Raw genomic sequence first — 19,655 nt, forward strand, 5'->3', positions numbered from 1 at the left:
TGTTATGATGCCCCACCTGGAGTTGAACTAGAAACAGCAAGCTGCTTCCAACACTATTACAGCTAAATAGTTGTAATAGCTAAATAATGTAGATAAAATACAATGCTCATGGGTTGATTAAATTTCACTCCAATGAACGATCATGTTATTACTATTTATATAATGGCAATAATGAAGCTCACCTATAATGGTTGAGTTGTCTACTGCAACAAGTGTTTAATGCTTATGTTTCAGTAATGCACAGTCTTAGAAGAAGACAAAAAACAACACAACTTCAGGGAGGCAAAGTCAGAGACTGCAGGATAACTACAAAAAGGAGCACTGCTGCCCCCTTCTGGAGGAGATTAAAAATAGGAGACCGCTCTCACCGGAATTAGTCAGGAATTTAGACCAGTAAAAATGATGAGGGATTACATTCGGAATGAATGTTGACATAGATATGATATGAATATCTGCAAGATGTCATACATTCCATCTAGAGGGCTGTCTTGTCTTATTTTCTATATATTACCCAGGTTAAAAAAAATTAACTACTTGAAACACAAATATGACAGCAGATTTTGTGCTTTGTTGTGCTTCTCTGGGGACTAATGTGAAGTGATCTCAGTATATTGCTGTATACAGATAAACTGGAGATATTCCAATAACGGGAAGGTTTGTTTCTGGTCCTTTTATTTGAGTACAGTAATGAGCTACTCATTTTCATGTACTGTACATAAATTGTACTGTGGAGCAGATCTCCTTTATGTAAGCGGCAATAACTAACTACAGTACATGCCTCTCAAATGTAGCGATAAAGTGTGTCAGAAATGGGTTTCATTCTATTTTATTTATAAAGGAATTAGGCTTTCATAAAGCACTCACCTTCTGGATGTTCATAATGCATTTATTACCTCGGCATTAATGGTTTCACAATAAAAGCAGTCAATGTGAATTATATTTTTTTAAATACAGTCCATTTATGCAGCTGGATCTTTAGACAAACAATCTAGAAAAAGAATATTCAAATCTACAATGCATACTCTCCAACTGGCAATTCAATTTCCAAATTTTGAGTTACAAACACAGGTCATAAACCATTATGGGATTTACATTTCATCAGTGCAAACATAGCACAAACGATAGACAATACTTTAATTCATGTACCGACCACTTGGGACATGAACTTCATAGAGCTCTTAAACGTTTGTGCTCTGACACTACACTCATCAGGGTGGGTTTTTGTACAGGTCTGCTGTGGCTTTGCTGCACTGTGTGTATCGGGCACAGTAATACACAGCTGTGTCTCCAGTCTGCAGGCTGCTCCCTTGTAAAAACACTGTGTTGCTGGAGGTGTCTCTGGTGATGATGAATTTGCTCTTCAGAGAATCTTGGTATCCAGTGCTTCCACTAGAGCATATATATCCAACCCACTCCAGAGCTTTCCCTGCAGGCTGTCTGATCCAGTTTGTACAGTAGCTGCTATCAGTCAGGGAATACCCAGAGACTTTACAGGAGATGGTCAGAGACTCTCCTGGTTTTACAGCCATAGAGCCTGGCTGTGTGAGTTCAACACAGTGACCATCTGTGCAGACAGAAGTAAAAAAAACATTTGTGAATATTTCAGTATTCAATATGCTCATGGAAACAAAAAGAAACTCCTTATTTTAAAGTAAAACTTTGGAAAACATCACATCATTTTTACATTTTAAAATACAAAATATGTATAGAGCTTGCTCACTTACAAGATAAAGTTCCCAGCAACGCAGCTAATACTACAATAGCGCCCATTGTCACACACAGATCTACCTCCCTGTCTTACAGGTGATGCTACTGCGTTAGGAGGAGAATTCTCAGTGGCTTTTATAGGAAATACAGTGGACTGAATTTGTTTAAATCTCTAGGAGTTGGAGGAAGAAGAAAAACAAAATAAATTCAGAGGGTATGAATATCCATTATGAGGAGGACTGCTGCCCCCTCCTGGAATAGGATTAAAAAAACAGAAGACTGCTTCCACCACCATTGCTCTGGACTTTTGATCTGTAACATTTCTTATGGGTTAATACCGAGTGAATGTTCAGGATATTATGATTTGATTATCGGCGCAATGTACAACATTCCAACTAGATTGATGAAAACACAAAAGAGTGCTGTCCTTCTCATTTTCTTGGTAACTTCAGGGAAAACAAATGACAGCAGATATTTGTAAATGTTTGTGCTCACATGAAAAAGCAGGTGTATATCTCAATATATCTGTTTATATTGTGTTTTTATTAGTAAATAACAGATATGACTAAAACCGGTAGCATTGTATCAGGAACTAGTGTTGGCGTAAACTATTTGAAAATGCAAATGTGATGTACTAAGTGATGTGCTAATTTACATAAAGAGAAATACTACTGAATGGTACTCTGTACAAATCTGTAATCTTACTGTACACTTTTGCCTCAACAACAATGTGATTGGTTTTAATGTTCCTCTCCCTACAAACCACACAGTCTGCAATTCTGAGATGCACACAGGCTTTATTGTGCGCCTCAAATATCAAACATATATTCTGATCAGCATCCCTGATTCTCACCTACACTTATGGCAATGGGCGTCAGGGAATATTTAATGACAGCAGTGAGTTGGGATGTCAGTTTTAAATCCTATCAGCACAATTTACAGGGAAGTAAGTAGATGCTCTTCGCCTTCCATGGAAGAACGTGAAACAGATGCTCTGGTGACAAGTTCTGCTCAAAAATCAATCTGCATAGTGAAAGGTATGCTTCCAAAAGGAGTTGACAGTAAGAAAACACGTTTTTGAGTGGAGGAGGTCTTTCAGCTTTTGTTGCACCAAAATTGCATCATTATCTGATCAATATGAAAAGCTTATGGGAACATGCTTATTTTCCTTCTGATGTAGACATGTGTATCCAATAAATTATGGACACCAACATTATTTGATATTTATTTTTCATTTTAAAAATGTATTGTTTTTTAATTCGGCCAGTAAATCCAGTTATTTACATTAGCACTGTGTGATAAAGGGGAAGAGGTTTTTGTGTGGCTCTCCGCTCACTCTCTCTCACTGTGTGTCTCTGGCACAGTAATACAAAGCAGTGTCTTCAGCTGTCAGCCTGTTCATCTGTAAATACAGCTGGTTCTTGCTGTTGTCTCTGGAGATGGTGAATCTTCCCTGAATAGACTGGGCGTGGTGCACGTTAGAGCTGTCATACTGATATCCCAACCCAACCAGGTCAGTTTGTGGGATTCTCCAGGCTTTTTAACTGCTGGTTCAGACTCAGTCAGTGTCTGACTTTTAACACCTGTGAAATTAAGAGAGATTCAGAACTCACAATCCACAACCTCACAATATAATCTTTCAGTAAAAACTATGGGAATGAGATATTTAAATATACTTGTAAAGAATACTGAAATCAGGAGCAGGCTGGTTATGACAGTCATCGTGAAAGTCTTTGAATGCAGTCTGTGATTATAGTCCTACAGTCAGTCTCCTACCACAGTCCCTCCTCCCTCAGTGCAGAGAGGTAAATGTAGAAGGAAGAGCTCAGAGTTTGCATGAACTCCTCCTCACTGGGTGGGCAGATCACACACTGTTTAAATAGAGCAGTCAGAGCTGTAGACTGCAAATATAATATGAAAACTGCTAGATTGTAAGGTTGTAGTTCATGTTTTCCCATATAATATGCATTACAGTCAAGAGGGAAATGGCATTATTTAAAGAGCCATGTTCCATGTTCAGTAGCCATGCAGCTCTGGTCCATTCCTGCTGCTCCAAAGCATCTTGTCTGCAGCAGTGTGTCTTCACTGTAGTGCTGTTCAGAGGACACCTTGAACAAATGAATGTTGTCTCAGTGTGTAAGAGTGGCTCATATAATATCCTGATATCCAGATATATACTGCCTAAAGAAGGTATTCAGTCCCATAGAAACTATATTTTTTTAGATGAACAGAAGAACTGATTTTCAGTCTAAAATGAGTTATTTGTCAGCAGATACTTTAAAGGAAATGTAAAAACTGAAATATGCTGCTCGCAGAGAACCATTTAAACCAGTGGAAAGTAATCTGAGCGTGTAAGAGCAGCTCAAATAATATACTGATCACCAGGTATATTCTGATCAGCCTCCCTGCCCCCCCCAACAACTCTTATGGTGATGGGTGTCATGGAATATTTAATGACAGCAGTGAGTCAGGATGTCAATTTAAAATCCTATCCGAACAGCTGAATCTTCTTCAGTACAGTGTCCCTGTGATTGTGCTCAGGTTTAGATTTTTGTGATTGGTGCAGAGAGAAGACCCAATAACAATAATTCCAACTTATATTTCCCAGAACTAAGCACATTCAACAGAATCATCTCCAAGTGTATTTTACCATAGGAAACTGTTGCAATGTTATTCGATATGTAAACCATATTAAGCTACAACCAATAACCCATGAATGTGCATCTAAATGCCTGCTCAAATGCAATTTTCACCTGGAGTAATTTATTCTCCAGTTTTGACCCTTTTGAAATGTTTTCCCATGGTGTTTTACTTCTCCTTCTTCATGTTCAGTTTCTGACATATTTTCAGCTTACTCTACATTCAGGTATTCTTTATAAAAACGTCATTGATATTTGTTGTGAAAAAAATATATTCTTAGGAATCTAAATTTGCTTATTTCAATTGTTGATATTAGGTTAAAACTTCTGGATACAGGGAATTCATATATAAGAAATACTGTTTCTGTTGCTGACTGTGTGAATTGAAGTCTGAAGCAGTTTTTGTATCACTCCCACATGACTTTCTCTCACTGTGACTGTCGGGCACAGTAATACACAGCAGTGTCTCCAGTCTGCAGGCTGCTCCCCTGCAAAGTCACTGTGCTGCTGGAGGTGTCTCTGGTGATGGTGAACTTGTTCTTTAGTGAATCTTGTGCTTCAGTGCTTCCATCCGACCATATGCCTCCCACCCACTCCAGAGCTTTCCCTGCAGGCTGTCTGATCCAGTGTGTAGCATAGCTGCTATCAGTCAGGGAATACCCAGAGACTTTACAGGAGATAGATAAAGGCTGCCCTGGTTTTACAGCCATAGGGCCTGGCTGTGTGAGTTCAACACAGTGACCATCTGTGGAGACATAAATAGAAAAGGTATTGCTGCACACATCTAAAAGCAATAAAATTATGGAAACACACAAAAAAATGACCTTTTTTTACATTATTTAAAATTAAAACATTTTTAAAATGTTACATAATAATTTTTATTTAAATAAAAAATATGAATATGGCATGTTCACTTACAAGATAAAGACCCCAGCAACACTGCTAATGCTATAAAAGCTCCCATTGTCACACACAGATCTTCCTCTCTGTCTAACAGGTGATGCTCCTGTGTTGGGAGGAGAATTCTCAGTGGCTTTTATGGTAAACACTATCAACTGAATTTGTTTAAATCTCTGGGGGTTGGAGGAAGGAGAAAAACAAAAGAAATTCAGAAAGTCAGAATGTCCATTATGAGGAGCACTGCTGCCCCCTCCTGGAGCTGAATGAAAAAAACTGCAGACCGCTTCCACCAGCATCACTCTGGAATTTAGATCAGAGAGAGTTCAGCTCACAAGATGAGGAGACTGAGAGTTGAAGTACTGTTAGCTGTTAGTGGTTAGCACTGTTGCCTCACAAAAAGGAGGTTCGTCTCTGTGTGGAGTTTGCATGTTCTCCTCGTGTTCACGTGGGTTTACTCCAGGTACTCCGGTTTCCTCCCACACTCAAAGACATGCATGTTAGGTGCGCATTATTTTTGTGGACTCATTTTATTAATTTCTTACATCTTACAAACAATACATATGCAACAACTCCCATACACCATTGCCTCTAAACAAAAAATATAAAGGAAATCATTCAGAGTGGGTCTATCCAGCCTTTTGGGATTTTATTATTTCAAAATTGATGTCAGCACAGTATTACTCAGGATTTCTTATGTTTGCTCTGCCAGAGTGACTGTTTGAACCAGGTATTAAAATGGCTGAACTGTGTAGAAGATGACTGGTGCAAATAGTATGTTGTTGCTATATGAACATGGTCACAGGAATTCCATCATTACTGTTTGAGTTTTTTATTATTATTATTATTCTTATTGTTGTTGTTGTTGTTGTTGTTATTATTATTATCATTATTATTATTATTATTATTATTATTATTCTCATCAAGGAAGTTATATTGTATGATTGTAGCAATCAGTTCGGGTCCAGGAAAGTCCATAGCGATTATGCCAAGGCAGTTGTCTCTAAAATAATTCTTTAAATCCATCACTATCTCAGGGTTGATCTGCTTGGCCACATTTTTTGGAGTACGTTTATAGATTAGAGCAGGTATTGCAGTTAGAAAGCTTAGGCCTGTCCCGCTGGTGTACGTCAAAGTTACAGTCTCTTTGCATTTTTCAGTGGCAGTAGTCAAATGTTCAACTATTATTGCCAGCTTCTTATTAATATTTCTGACGACATGTTCATTTTTTTTATGTGTAGAAAAATAGGATATCCCAAAATTAAATTTACCTGGAAGCTTTAGCAAAACAATCTTTCCTCGGACAGTTTTAAGTTTTGGATTGTTGTCACTGCTTCCATCTAACATGTATACAAATGGCTTTATGCTGTTTTGATTTAATAATTCCATAGTCTTGTCAAATACAGTAACCTTTTTATTTTCTGGCTTCACTCTAAGTAAAACAGTTTCTTTATTGTGCTCCTTCAGAAATTTTACTATGGTGCCAAGCACCTCAGCCAACTTCATATTCATTTTTATAGGTCCATGAACCAGTTGCAGTGAGCCATCTACTCTGAGATCAAAGTATCTCAGCCCTGCTGAAAGCTGGTCTTCTAAACTCCACGCCTGACATTCTGCAAACCTTCCACCGCGTAAAGCTGTTGCATCATGGGCACCAGGGATAGTGACTTCCGAAAGCAGAATGTCCTCATTAGCTTGCCTCATCCAATCAGGATTCTTCCATTCTGGATAAAGTTCTGCCAGCTCATTAAATGAAAGCTCATTCTGTGCATGGCATTGAAGTGTGAAGACTCTGAAAAAGAAAGCAAATATCACCCATTATTAATCAGAGAGTGAAACAAAGTGAGCTGCTGTACTGTATCCTGGGCACAAGTGTTGTGGATGTGTAGTCCAACATATTGTGCATGCTTCAGTTCTACAGATCACTGTTGTTTTCTACTGTACTGTTTCATTTTCCTGGGAAACATTGCTTTATAGAGCATTATCATTTGGCTTGATAATTGACAATGGGAGGCTATGTGTGAGGGCTATGTTCTCTTCTTGCTTTTTTTTGTTTGTTTTTTTGTGATCAACATTCTTTATTAGAACACATATGCACACTCTAATTCTTTGGCGCAACACAATTAACACTGCTGTACAGCAAATAATTCTATAGGGAGATCATATAGAAGACTACAAATTAGTAACAAAGAAAGAACGCAGTTTATTACTGTATTTTACATATCCAAATGGTGGGGGGTGGGGGGTGTGTGTGTGTGTGTGGGGGGGGGGGGGGGTAGAATAGATGTATTTGATCCCATTAAGCAACAAAACTTTTTCTTAACTAATAATGGTCCATGTACTAGTTCAGCCTAAATAATACCCATGTTCCCTGTAATACCAATTGAAATAACTTCTGTAAGCACATAATTAAAAGTACTAAACACAATAACAGACCCCGAAACACTAGCTTAACAGCTTATCAAAAAAAATAATTCCTTTCCCTTTTGAAATAAATAATGAATATGTAAATATATGTATACATAGGAAGATCACTCTCGAACCAAAGTGTGAAGGGTTTTTTTTTTTTTGTGAAACCAGTGAAGAGAAGTCTGCATTGGTTCAAAGTTAAGGACACGACTGAATCATCACTGAGCAGACAGCAGACAAAGGCAGGGACCTGGTATTACACAGGGATCTGGTACTATGCTGACTTCTATATGTATATATATATATATATATATATAATTTTTTTTTTTTTTAGGGCAATCGTTTGCATATAATGTTCTGGAGAGATTGGGCCACTTTCCTTAATGGCCGGTGCCAAGGGATCCAAGGACAGAGCAAAGAGGAGAGGCCAGACAACCCTGTCTAGTCCCCCTTAGTAACTGAAAAGACGGCCAGTTTCCAGTAAAACGTGCAGCTGTGGGACAACCATAAAAGGCTTTTATCATTGAGATAAAGTTTGGCCCAAATCCAGTTCCATTCTAACTGCCTTCTCAGCATCGAGGGACAACACAGCGCAGTCATCAGGTAATGTGTCTGCCAAATTAACAATATGCACGAGTCTATGAATATTATCCAATGTCCCTCTCCCCTTCATAAAACTGGTGTGATAAAAGTGTATAATCTTACCCACAACTGTGTGTTTGCATAAAACTTCACATCCCTGCAGATAAAAGACAATGGCCTGTAGCTCAAACATTTGAGCAGCTCGTTATCTTTTCTCTGTTAAACTGCAATAAGTGCATTTCTTTGGTCTCTATGAAGTAATCAAATAGAAAAAGAATGAATCTATGTCTCCAAAATTAAGCACATGTTCACAATTATTTGTTCTTCTAGAAGGAATGAACAATTTCAGTAACAAATAGATATAGAATTTTAATCATGCTAAAAATCTGACTGACAAAATAAGGGTACACAGTAATTTTGACCAATTGGAAACCTCGGCTGGCCTCAACTCTGAAACTAAAGGTAAATTAAGATAAACTTTTATGCCTGTTGAATTATCTGTCCTTATTGTGGATACTTTTGCATTAAGCCTTGTCTAATTTAAAAAAGATGAGAAATACCAGATTTGTGCAAAGTAGTCCTTGCATGTTCATTCAGCACTATGGTGGGACTCAACAAGACTGCAGTCAGTTATGGTAACATTGAGATTTAGAGATTGAACATATAGTAAACAGGGGCTCACCTATTGTAGGGGCCATATGAACTGTTAATTTGGAATGTTGATTAGGAGTGAATTCATTCAGAATGAGCTGATGTGCAGCTTTTAAATTTGGTCCTTTTTAAACCTTACAATGTGCTTTATGATACTTACCTGATGAAGAGGAACAAAACAATTATTTTCTCCATGGTCTTCAAAGTCTTGAAATCACCAATGCACGTCTGTGTAGATAATTATTTGATTAAATTGAATATTGCATTTGTTCAGAATGTGTTGTACTGAACATAATTGGATTGCCTTCATCTTGTAGGAACAACTTGAATTTTTTAATATTTAATTTCACAATAAACAATTTAACAGGATTTGCAGGATTTCCGAGATATTCAATGCAAATGATAAAGACAGCAGGAAAAAAACTCTTTTCTCAACAAACAATCTTCTGAATGATTCTTTTCCCTTAATTCTAATCAATGGATGGATGTACTGTAGCATTTTTGTCCATATTGTTAGTGCTATTTCCCCTATATATGTGGCTTATAAACAAATTCCATTGTCCTAGTAGCAGCTGTAAGTTAAAGAGTGCTTCAGACGATTGCTTTCTGGCTACTTAAGAGAAAAAACATTACTACTTGGGGGTTGCCCCAGCAGTCAGGAAACCAACACAGTAAGTATCCTTCGTATCATGTAGGTGATTTCATTTGACAATACAGATACAGGGTACAATTTTAAACCTTGCCAAAGTACGCCCTTTCATCCAATAAAAATGAAGAATTCAAATGGCAAACATTCAGCAGCACTTATTTTAGCACTTATTTATTTTAACACCTGAACACTTAAATTGTGAAAAAGTTTTACTCACCTGGTCTTTGGGTCCAGTGAAATATGGAGGAGGTAAATGATGGATGGATGATTGGTGTTCTCTTTCAGCACTCAGGGTACAGAATCACAGGTGTAATTCTGTTATATACCTACTGTTTAAAGACAAATTACACCCCTGTCCATTTACAAATTGTAAAATTTGCTAATTTACATCCCAGTCCATACCATGCTCTCTCTGCCCCCCCCCCCCCCCCCCCCCCCCCCCCTCCCCCTTTTGACAAAGGTTTGTCCATCACATCCTGATCATTTTAACCGGTATACGATATATTAATAATTTAGGCAAATTACAGTATCTTTGTACGACTTATGGGTTATCTCATTATTTCACATGAGTAAGGGTTATACACAGTGTGACAGTTAACTCTTTTAGTTTTTATATTCATACAAAGTGTACAAAGAGACTGCTCATTCTTTTATCCCATTCATGTCTTTGTGCCAAACTGCAATATGGCTGACCAACTGTCCACACAACCAGCTATGGGTAAGCAGTTCCTCAAGATGCTTCCAAATGTATTCTAATCTAACTCCACAAAAATTATGATTCTGGTATTTGTAAAGTTATCGATGCCAGTTGGATGGTTTTTTATACTGTCCATTACTAGGTTATGAGCTCCACAGTGAAAATGGGGACAATATAAATTTGATTTTATCAGTGGAGTTTTTAAAAACTGAAATAGGCAGATGATGTTGCAGCTTTGCCATATTCTGATTGAATGCATACATGTAGGTATTGTATGAAGGAGTTACGCTTTGAATATCTGTGCAACGTAATACATTCCATCTAGTTTCCTAAAAATATACTCGAAGGCTGTCATCTAATTTTAAGTGACTCATTCTGTTAACAAACGTAAATGATAGCATATTTCTTGTGTGATTGTGCTTCCTTTGGAGAAAGTATTAGGTGATCCCAGTATATTTGTCACATATAGATATCCTGTAGATATACCAAGAACAGCTGGGTTTGTATCTGGATCTTTTGTTAGTGTGCAGTGACAATGTGCTCAATTGCACTGAGTGGTTCTCCATAACCTCAGTGACAATAAACATAGATAGACAATAAAATGTTCCCACAAAATAATACAAAAAATGGGTCACACTTCAAATTATGCTTATGTAGATAAAGATATTTTAAAGCAAATACACTACCTTCAGGAGGCACATAATACATGTATTACCTGTCCATTGATAGTAGTATTAATGAAACAGTAAATGTAAAGTACTTTTTTACTCATTCTGGAATATTGAAACAGTACTTACTTTGATAAATTTTTCATTGTGAAGTACTGTATATATAATTTTTATGAGCATTGTATGAGTCCTAACAGTGTGCCTGTGTTTTCCTTTTTTTCACTGATAACACTGCATATATGTTGTGTTTCATTTAGGTGTTCACCACAGCATCACTTGGGCCCATAATGAAACAGAGGGGATGAAACCAAAAACTTCACCCTCAAAAACACTTACACTCCAGAAAGGATATGTTTATACTTGGTTATCAAGTTAATTTCTCAAAATGTACTGTTCTTGTTTATTTACAACTTTTAATAAACAATGAATGTATAATTTAAAGTAGCAACTGTACATACATACATACATACATGCATGCATATGAAAATACATACATACATACATACATACATACAAACATTTAACATATTTATCCTCATGGGATCTGTGCTGTAGCTCTGTGTGATAAAGGGGAAGAGGTTTTTGTGCAGCTCTCCCCTCACTCTCTCTCACTGTGGGTCTCTGGCACAGTAATACACAGCAGTGTCTTCAGCTGTCAGGCTGTTCATCTGTAAATACAGCTGGTTCTTGCTGTTGTCTCTGGTGATGGTGAATCTTCCCTTAACAGACGTGGCATAATATGTGCTGCCACCACCATCATTGATCTCGGCCACCCACTCCAGTCCCTTCCCAGGAGCCTGTCTGATCCAGGCCATCCAGGAGCCGCTGAATGTGAACCCAGAGGCTGTACAGGTCAGTTTGTGGGATTCTCCAGGCTTTTTAACTGCTGGTTCAGACTCAGTCAGTGTCTGACATTTAATACCTGTGAAATTAAGGAAGACTTAGAACACAAAATCCATGACCTCAAAATTAGCATTTCAGTAAAAACACAATAAATGGAAAATTAAAACATACTTCTTAAGAACATTGTAATCAGAATCAGGCTGGTTATAATAGTCATGGTGGAAGTCTTTGGGTGCAGTCTGTGATGATCGTTCTATAGTCAGTCTCCAACAGCAGTCCCTCCTCCCTCAGTTCAGAGAGGTAAATGTAGAAGGAAGAGCTCAGAGTTTGCATGAACTCCTCCTCACTGGGTGGGCAGATCACACACTGTTTAAATAGAGCAGACAAAGCTGTAGACTGCAAATACAATATGAAAACTGCTAGATTGTAAGGTTGTAGTTTATGGTTTTCCACATAATATACATTACAGTCAAGAGGGAAATGGCATTATTTAAAGAGCCATGTTCCATGTTCAGTAGCCATGCAGCTCTGCTCCATTCCTGCTGCTCCAAAGAATCTTGTCTACAGCAGTGTGATCTTTACTGTAGTGCTGTTCAGAGGACACTTTAAACAAATGAATGTTGTCTCAGTGTGTAAGAGTGGCTAAAAGAATATCCTGATCTCCTGCTAGATGAACAGAAGTATTTTTATTGTCAACTCATATTCTCTTAAGAACTGATTTTCAGTCTAAAATGAGTTATTTGTCAGCAGATACTTTAAAGGAAATGTAAAAACTGAAATATGCTGGGCAATTTAAACCAGAGGAATGTAATCTGAGCGTGTATGCATAATCCATCTGAGGTCAGTAGATGTTTTGTTATAACCAGTTCATGGAATAAAATGTGCATTATCTCCCTAAATGAATAATGTCTCTCCCTCATTGACACAGAGAAAGAAAGTAAATTTTCAATATCCAGGCTTCTTTAGTCCCTCTGCAATGGGCTTCAGGAGAAATAAAAACAGAATGAATTCCCTGAAGTCTCCTGTGGTGACAGTTTCATGTAGAGAGTTATTGTCAGGGCTCAGACTTGACTTCTCTCACTGTGGGTCTCCGGCACAGTAATACACAGCAGTGTCTTCAGCTGTCAGACTGCTCATCTGTAAATACAGCTGGTTCTTGCTGTTGTCTCTGGAGATGGTGAACCTTCCTTTAACAGAGTTTGGCATGATATATGTAGCTACTACCACAACTGATGCAGGCCACCCACTCCAGTCCCTTCCCAGGAGCCTGTCTGATCCAGCCCATCCAGTAGCTGCTGAATGTGAACCCAGAGGATGTACAGGTCAGTTTGTGGGAGTCGCCTGGTCTCTTTAGCACTGCTTCAGACTCTGTCAGGACAATCTCACCCTGAACACTAGCAGGGCTGGTAGGAGCTTCATGACTGCAGGAGAGAAGGAAGAGCACTGAGTTAAAGCACAGACTGAGTCCCACTGACTGCTGCACAGGTTCTCACACTGACACTGGCTCCATTTAAAGCAGTGGGAGGTGTGCACTGGACCCTCCTCTAGGGGAGGGCAGAGTGAGGGGCACTGCTGATCACACTCACAACAGTGTAGAAGCAACAGGACAGGAAACTCACAGGAGCTGCAGAGAAAAACTGGGTTTCTTACATTCAATGCAGAACACTTTTATTTATATAACCCCACCTAACAATTTACAGTCTGCTTTGCAGACATTAATATTAGGATTTACTGCAATGAGACTGAATGGATGTGGCAATTTATCATTGTCCTTTTTAAAAACTTTATGCCAGAACAGACATGAGCATGACATGAGTTTCATATAATCAATGCAAAACATTTCCATTTTTGTCACACTACCCAACAAGGCACTGTCTATTTGATATTTTTTCATATTAAGTTTTACAGTAATGCTACACATTGGTTCCACAGAGATCTTTTATTATGGAACTTCATAATGTGATGTGTCAAATCAGAATCAATCAGCCTTTACATGATAAACACACAAGCTCACTTTAACTTTGAGGCAAGCTTTTGTAAGTTTGTAACATATTTGTCCATTATGTATTTCAAAAAAGGGTTTTAAACATGTTTCTGTTGATGAAAATTTCCTCTTATCTTGATGAGAAGTGCAAGTGTAATTGGTTTGGAAAAATGTAATGAATTTAATTGTTTTATTATATTATTTTGTAGTTGTTTATAGACTGTAAATATGATTTTGTTAGTATTGTTGTGTAATGAGTTTGTTGTGCAGCTATCCAACTTTTAACTGTATTTAATTGTAAAGTCATCTTGCCTTCACTGCTACTGCTTACATTAAAGGACCACTATGTAAATATGTTTTTAACTTTATTGTGTTATCTTTGACAATGCAAGACTTTGTATTCATCCACTTGTTAAACAAAACTAACTAATTAACAAACTAACTAACTAGAATCCATATGGAATATTGTGCACACAAATGCGGGTTACAGGCTGCTGGTTTGCTGGTGACTCAAAAGGGTATTTGAAAGATTATCAAGAATTACTAATCATCTGATAGTCTAAATGAGACCTAAAGAACAGAACATTTCAGAGATATTTAAAACAGGAATCCTGACTTTCACTTCATGCAGCAGAGTTCATTCCAGGGCTCTGTGCTGTAGCTCTGTGTGATAAAGTGGAAGAGGTTTTTGTGCAGCTCTCCCCTCACTCTCTCTCACTGGGGCACAGTAATACACAGCAGTGTCTCCAGTCTGCAGGCTGCTCCCCTGCAAAGTCACTGTGCTGCTGGAGGTGTCTCTGGTGATGATGAACTTGCTCTTTAGTGAATCTTTATAAGCAGTGCTTCCATCCCCCCCTAAACCTCCCACCCACTCCAGAGCTTTCCCTGCAGGCTGTCTGATCCAGACTGTAGCATAGCTGCTATCAGTCAGGGAATACCCAGAGACTTTACAGGAGATGGTCAGAGACTGTCCTGGTTTTACAACCATAAAGGCTGGTTGTGTGAGTTCAACACAGTGACCATCTGTGGAGACAGAAAAAAAAGATATTGTTGCATGCATCAAAAAGCAATGTAATTATGGAAACAAAACAAAAAAAAAACTTTTTGTTGTAATTTAAAATGAAAACATTTGGAAAAGGTTACATAATCATGTTTGTTAAATTTAAAATATGAATTCGGCCTGTTCACTTACAATATAAAGTCCCCAGAAACACTGCTAATGCTACAATAGCTCCCATTGTGACACACAGATCTCCCTCTCTGTCTTACAGGTGATGCTCCTGTGTTGGGAGGAGAATTCTCAGTGGCATTTATAGGAAATTCTGTGCACTGAATTTGTTTAAATCTCTCGAGGTTGGTGGAAGGAGGAAAATAAGATAAATTCAGAAGGGCAGAATATCCATTATGAGGAGCACTGCTGCCCCCTCCAGGAGCTGTATGAAACAGAACACTGTTACCACCAGCTTTGCTATGGAGTTAAGATCATAAACAATACTAATGGAGTAAATTCAGAATGAATGTTAACATAGTTAGCATTTTTATTCCAGTTCCAGTATTCCATGTAACAATTGTCAATGGTAATATGTACTAAAAATAAAAGTGGCATCACAGCAGTAAACACTCACAATTTACAGGCCAAGAGGGAGTTTCAATAGTCCAGTCAGGCAATGACTAAAGTTTGAACCAGGAACACTGAAAAAGTAGAGGAATGTTTGTAACAGTTTTTGGATTTTGCCCATTTATTCAGAAAATATTTAGCCAAGCACTATGAAATTTGTCATTGACTACTGAAATTTAATGTCAGTAGTCAATAACCATTTTAATAAGATTCATAACATAACAATTATAATCAAGGTACGCGCAGTCCGATGTTGCATAATTGTAATAGATGTGCTGAATAATTGTAACAGTAAATGAAGATGTTTGATAATGCGCGTACGCATGTTTTTGTGGCTCACAGTACTGTTAATCAAGGAGATACATTTTCATGGTAACATGAGACCAGCCGCATCCTCAGATTATGAAGCATGGAGCTTTATTCATTAAAATAAGACTATGCATGAACATTGACGCACAAGCAAATTTGTGAGTTACTGTGAAGTGAGTTGTGGCAACATCCCAATCAATAAGGGAAGCTGCTTTTGTTTGTTTCTTAATCTAAATAGCAAACGAAATGGACCAATCTGGTCTGTGCTTATTAGAAATGCCTGTGACCATGGTGGCTGTTTCTTTTCTATCAGTCACTCGGAGTATCCAGAACACAAGGCTATGCCAACACAGCAAGTTAATTAGCGGAACACATGTAACACAAAACACTGAACTAGCTTAATAAGTCAAACACATAGACAAGTAAAATTAATTTATTTAATAAATATTGAACACCATTTAAAATGCCAAATGTTGCCCCAAAAGGACACTACATGTGCACTAGGTGGTTTAAAACACCATCTTGGGTTCCTGATTTCCAAATTTTTCTCCATGACCTCCCAGGGTACCATCCCTCTTGCTTTCACTTTAAATGGCATTCTGTAAACATGTAGCTTTAAAAAACACATTATTTGCTATAGCAACTAGAGGTGGCATAAATGTAACTGCTGTTATATTTATAGAGAGGGGCCATTGTGTTTTTTTGGTCACTTAGCATCCAATTCCTGCTATGATACACCTGTCTTTGAAAATCATACTAACATTTCAAAGACAGGTGCCTATTTTAAATGACTGACATGTTGGTCACCAGACGGCACCCTGAGCCGACCAGAGGAGGATGGGTTTCCCCCTTGAGCCTGGTTCCTTCTGAGGTTTCTTCCCATCTGCCACAGGGAGTTTTTCTTTGCCGCTGTTGCCTTAGGCTTGCTCCTGTGTGGGTTTAGGCCAGGGTTGTCTGTAAAGCGTATTGTGACAACTGCTGTAAAATACGCCATACAAATATTGATTGATTGATTGATTGATTGATGTCTGATTTGATTGTAAATGAAATCTCCCATGGTGACCACGTGTGGTGCCTCTCCCTAGAACCGAGCCTGTGTACCTGTCTGCAGGTACAACCAGAGTCACCGTTTCTGTGTTTGCGACTTTCATACGCAATCAGCAATTTCCGTGCCTCAGAAAATCAATATAAATTTACTCATCACAGTTCTGAGCTGTTTTCCTCTTATTTTTTTATTGTTTTTTTTTTGTGCATCATTATTTGAAATAACAGCTTTTTATTTTCTGCAACGCAGAGTCTTGCCAGCAGCTACTGTGCCTGTATAGTAAATAATACTGCAGAGGTACACTGCAGATTTCTTCAATTATGTAATGTCAAAATATAATAATATAATAGTAAAAGGGTGGCATGGTTTGTTTTGTTTTTGAGGAAATTCACAAAAACAAATATTACATCAGGTCATATTTGAAAAGTTCAATAAAATGTTTCAAAATTTCGGTGGGGATCTCTGCCCTCAACAGGTGTTCAAGGAGACATTGTGCTGAGCCAGCCTGGACAGGAAGTGAAGAGGCCAGGAGAGTCAGTGAAGCTGACCTGCACAGTCTCTGGCTTTAATCTCACTGGCTACTGCCTAGTGTGAGATTTATGAGGCCACACACAACACACTGCATATAGAGCTGCCATTCGTATTAAATACATAATTAAACTATAACCACTTTAAATGACTTCTGATTAAACTCAATATATCCATCAGTCTTTACTGATTAAGAGTGTGGAGTAATGTCTATGGAAGCAGTATTAATTCTCTGCAACTTTGAATTGTCTTCCACAAGGGGACAGCAGTGCTCGACATAATGGATATTCTGACCATCCGAATTCAACATTTTTTTTTCTCCTACACAAATTCAGTCAACAGTATTTCCTGGAAAGGTCACAGGGAATTCTGGCATGGAAAAGGTGTGCCATCTTATTCAATATTAATTTATTCCTGTTTTATGCCATGTCATTTCTACCATGTTTTTATTTTATCAAAAGTAAAACAAGTAAAATAATACATTTTATTCAGCGGTCAGGTCCCCCACCCCCTAATCAAGACAACTGAAAATATTTTGTTTAAATGCACATTGTAATTGTACATGTCATATATTTACACATGTTGAAAGCATAACTTCTATAAACTAAGGACTGTACAGTTTGGCTTTGATGTGAGACCGTCACTTTTTAATGATCAGCTGCATGATCCACTTGATCTTATGTCCTTCACATTAGTAATATACTGATGTGTGACCAGAGTGAGTCTGAGCAGTGAGACTCAGTTCAGACATCATGCTTTAGAGGAGCAGGAATGAAGCACAGGAACATGGCAGCTGCTCTTTATAAAGGGATCATTTAAATGTTTTAATCCAGTAAATCCAGGGAGGAAGAGAGGACTACAAAACTTTTCATGCTGCATATTCTTTGATATTATTGCTGTCCACAGCTGTGCTGACAGATTTATATGATTCCACCTCATGTGAATGCAAATGATTGTTTACACCTGTGGGTCTTTTCCTAAACATGCCAATACCTCAGTCCATATAAAACATGCAATTTAATATGTGGATGTGCTCAGATATAGAGAAGGTGTCTCTAAAATGATGAGGGAGCTTTGATTTAACCAGTACGTTAAAAAGATATTCCATCCCTGTGAGTAAATATGACAAGCCAACCACCAGGCTTTAAAAAACTGAATATTCATGCTGGGTCTCCGCCCATTTAATGTGCCGCTCATCTCTGTTGTGCATCTCATTTGAATAAATTATTTCAAAGATGGCAAGTCACAAAGTTATACAGCATTTAAGGGGAGGTGCCACTGGTGAATAGGTAAAGAAATGCTTTAGTTCTACCAGAACAAAATTTTACCAGTTGAATATAAAGTAAAATACAAAGTATTTTTGTATTATGACTTTAGATGTTTTGCTATGAAGGTAAGCAAATTAGGTGAAACGTGATCATTTGCATTTCATATATGTCACTTTTTGAACTCAGTCGATGAAGAATTACTTTTCTGTTTAAATGATAGATAACTAAATATTCTGTAATTTACAATGGAATTTGTCAAAAAATAATTTCTTTACATAAATATTCAAAAACCATTATAGACTTCCTGTTTATACCGATTTTCAGTGTAATACGACATAAAATGAAAATGACAAAATATATTTTTAAAAGCTTCAGCAAGTTACCGTGAACTAAACTGTCTGGTATTTGAGGAATATGTCATATTGAGAAATGAATGTTCAAGATAAACTTTGTGGACAGAATAAATGGCATGGACAAGAACATGGCTATTTAGCTTAGTAGTGCATTGTCAATTTCAATTGTATTGTACTGTATGAGATATGATTGCAAAGGCATGTGTGAAAATGTTAATGTCTCATATCTTTGAATAAAATAAGAAAGATATGTTATTTAGCTTTCTGTTGTAATGAGATATGATGGAAAGGCAATATGTGTGAAAATGCTAATGTCTCATATCTTTGGTGGGTGGTAATAAATGAGAAATAAAGCAGATGAATTTCCCTCCCTGGGGCTGGTGGTCTGTGGTTTGGGCTCTTACAGGATCCCCATAGAGAAACAGAGGAATGAGCTGCTGCACACAGACAGATTTTTATGGGATGCGTTTCATCAGTTATTATTTACTCTTCCTGCTGCCCTTTGAGGAAACTGCAGGTTCTCTGTGTGAATAAAGCACAACAGCTTTAAGTCATTTTATAAGAGAGGAGCATGTTTTTCTGCTATGTGATGTTGAACAAACATCCCACAATGAAGCAGAATAACGTTAAAATGGAAACGCCCAAACTCACTCGTAACACACACACACACACACACACACACCTCCAGTTCTGAGAAGTGCAGATATTTTCAGCCCTTTGTTGCTCAAGCAGAACACACACCTGCCCTGCGCATCCCAGAATACCCACCACAGGGGTTTCCGTGCCTCGAAGAACAAGCCACAGCAGC

At 37.8% G+C, this 19,655-nt stretch overlaps 1 protein-coding gene and 2 gene segments (V, D, J or C); 1 reads left to right on the forward strand and 2 right to left on the reverse strand.

Moving 5' to 3' along the window:
• LOC118220446 (titin-like) overlaps positions 1 to 19,655 on the forward strand; it is a 435,810-nt gene that overhangs the window by 258,048 nt on the left and 158,107 nt on the right. The window lies entirely within an intron of this gene.
• On the reverse strand, positions 957 to 1,829 carry LOC118220463. The segment is given in 2 exon segments: positions 957 to 1,564; positions 1,725 to 1,829. Coding segments are annotated over 2 exon segments (402 nt in total).
• On the reverse strand, positions 11,493 to 12,026 carry LOC118220491. The segment is given in 2 exon segments: positions 11,493 to 11,821; positions 11,914 to 12,026. Coding segments are annotated over 2 exon segments (360 nt in total).

The sequence above is a fragment of the Anguilla anguilla genome, chromosome 2, assembly GCF_013347855.1.
Source record: "Anguilla anguilla isolate fAngAng1 chromosome 2, fAngAng1.pri, whole genome shotgun sequence".
NCBI classification, from domain to species: Eukaryota; Metazoa; Chordata; class Actinopteri; order Anguilliformes; family Anguillidae; genus Anguilla; species Anguilla anguilla.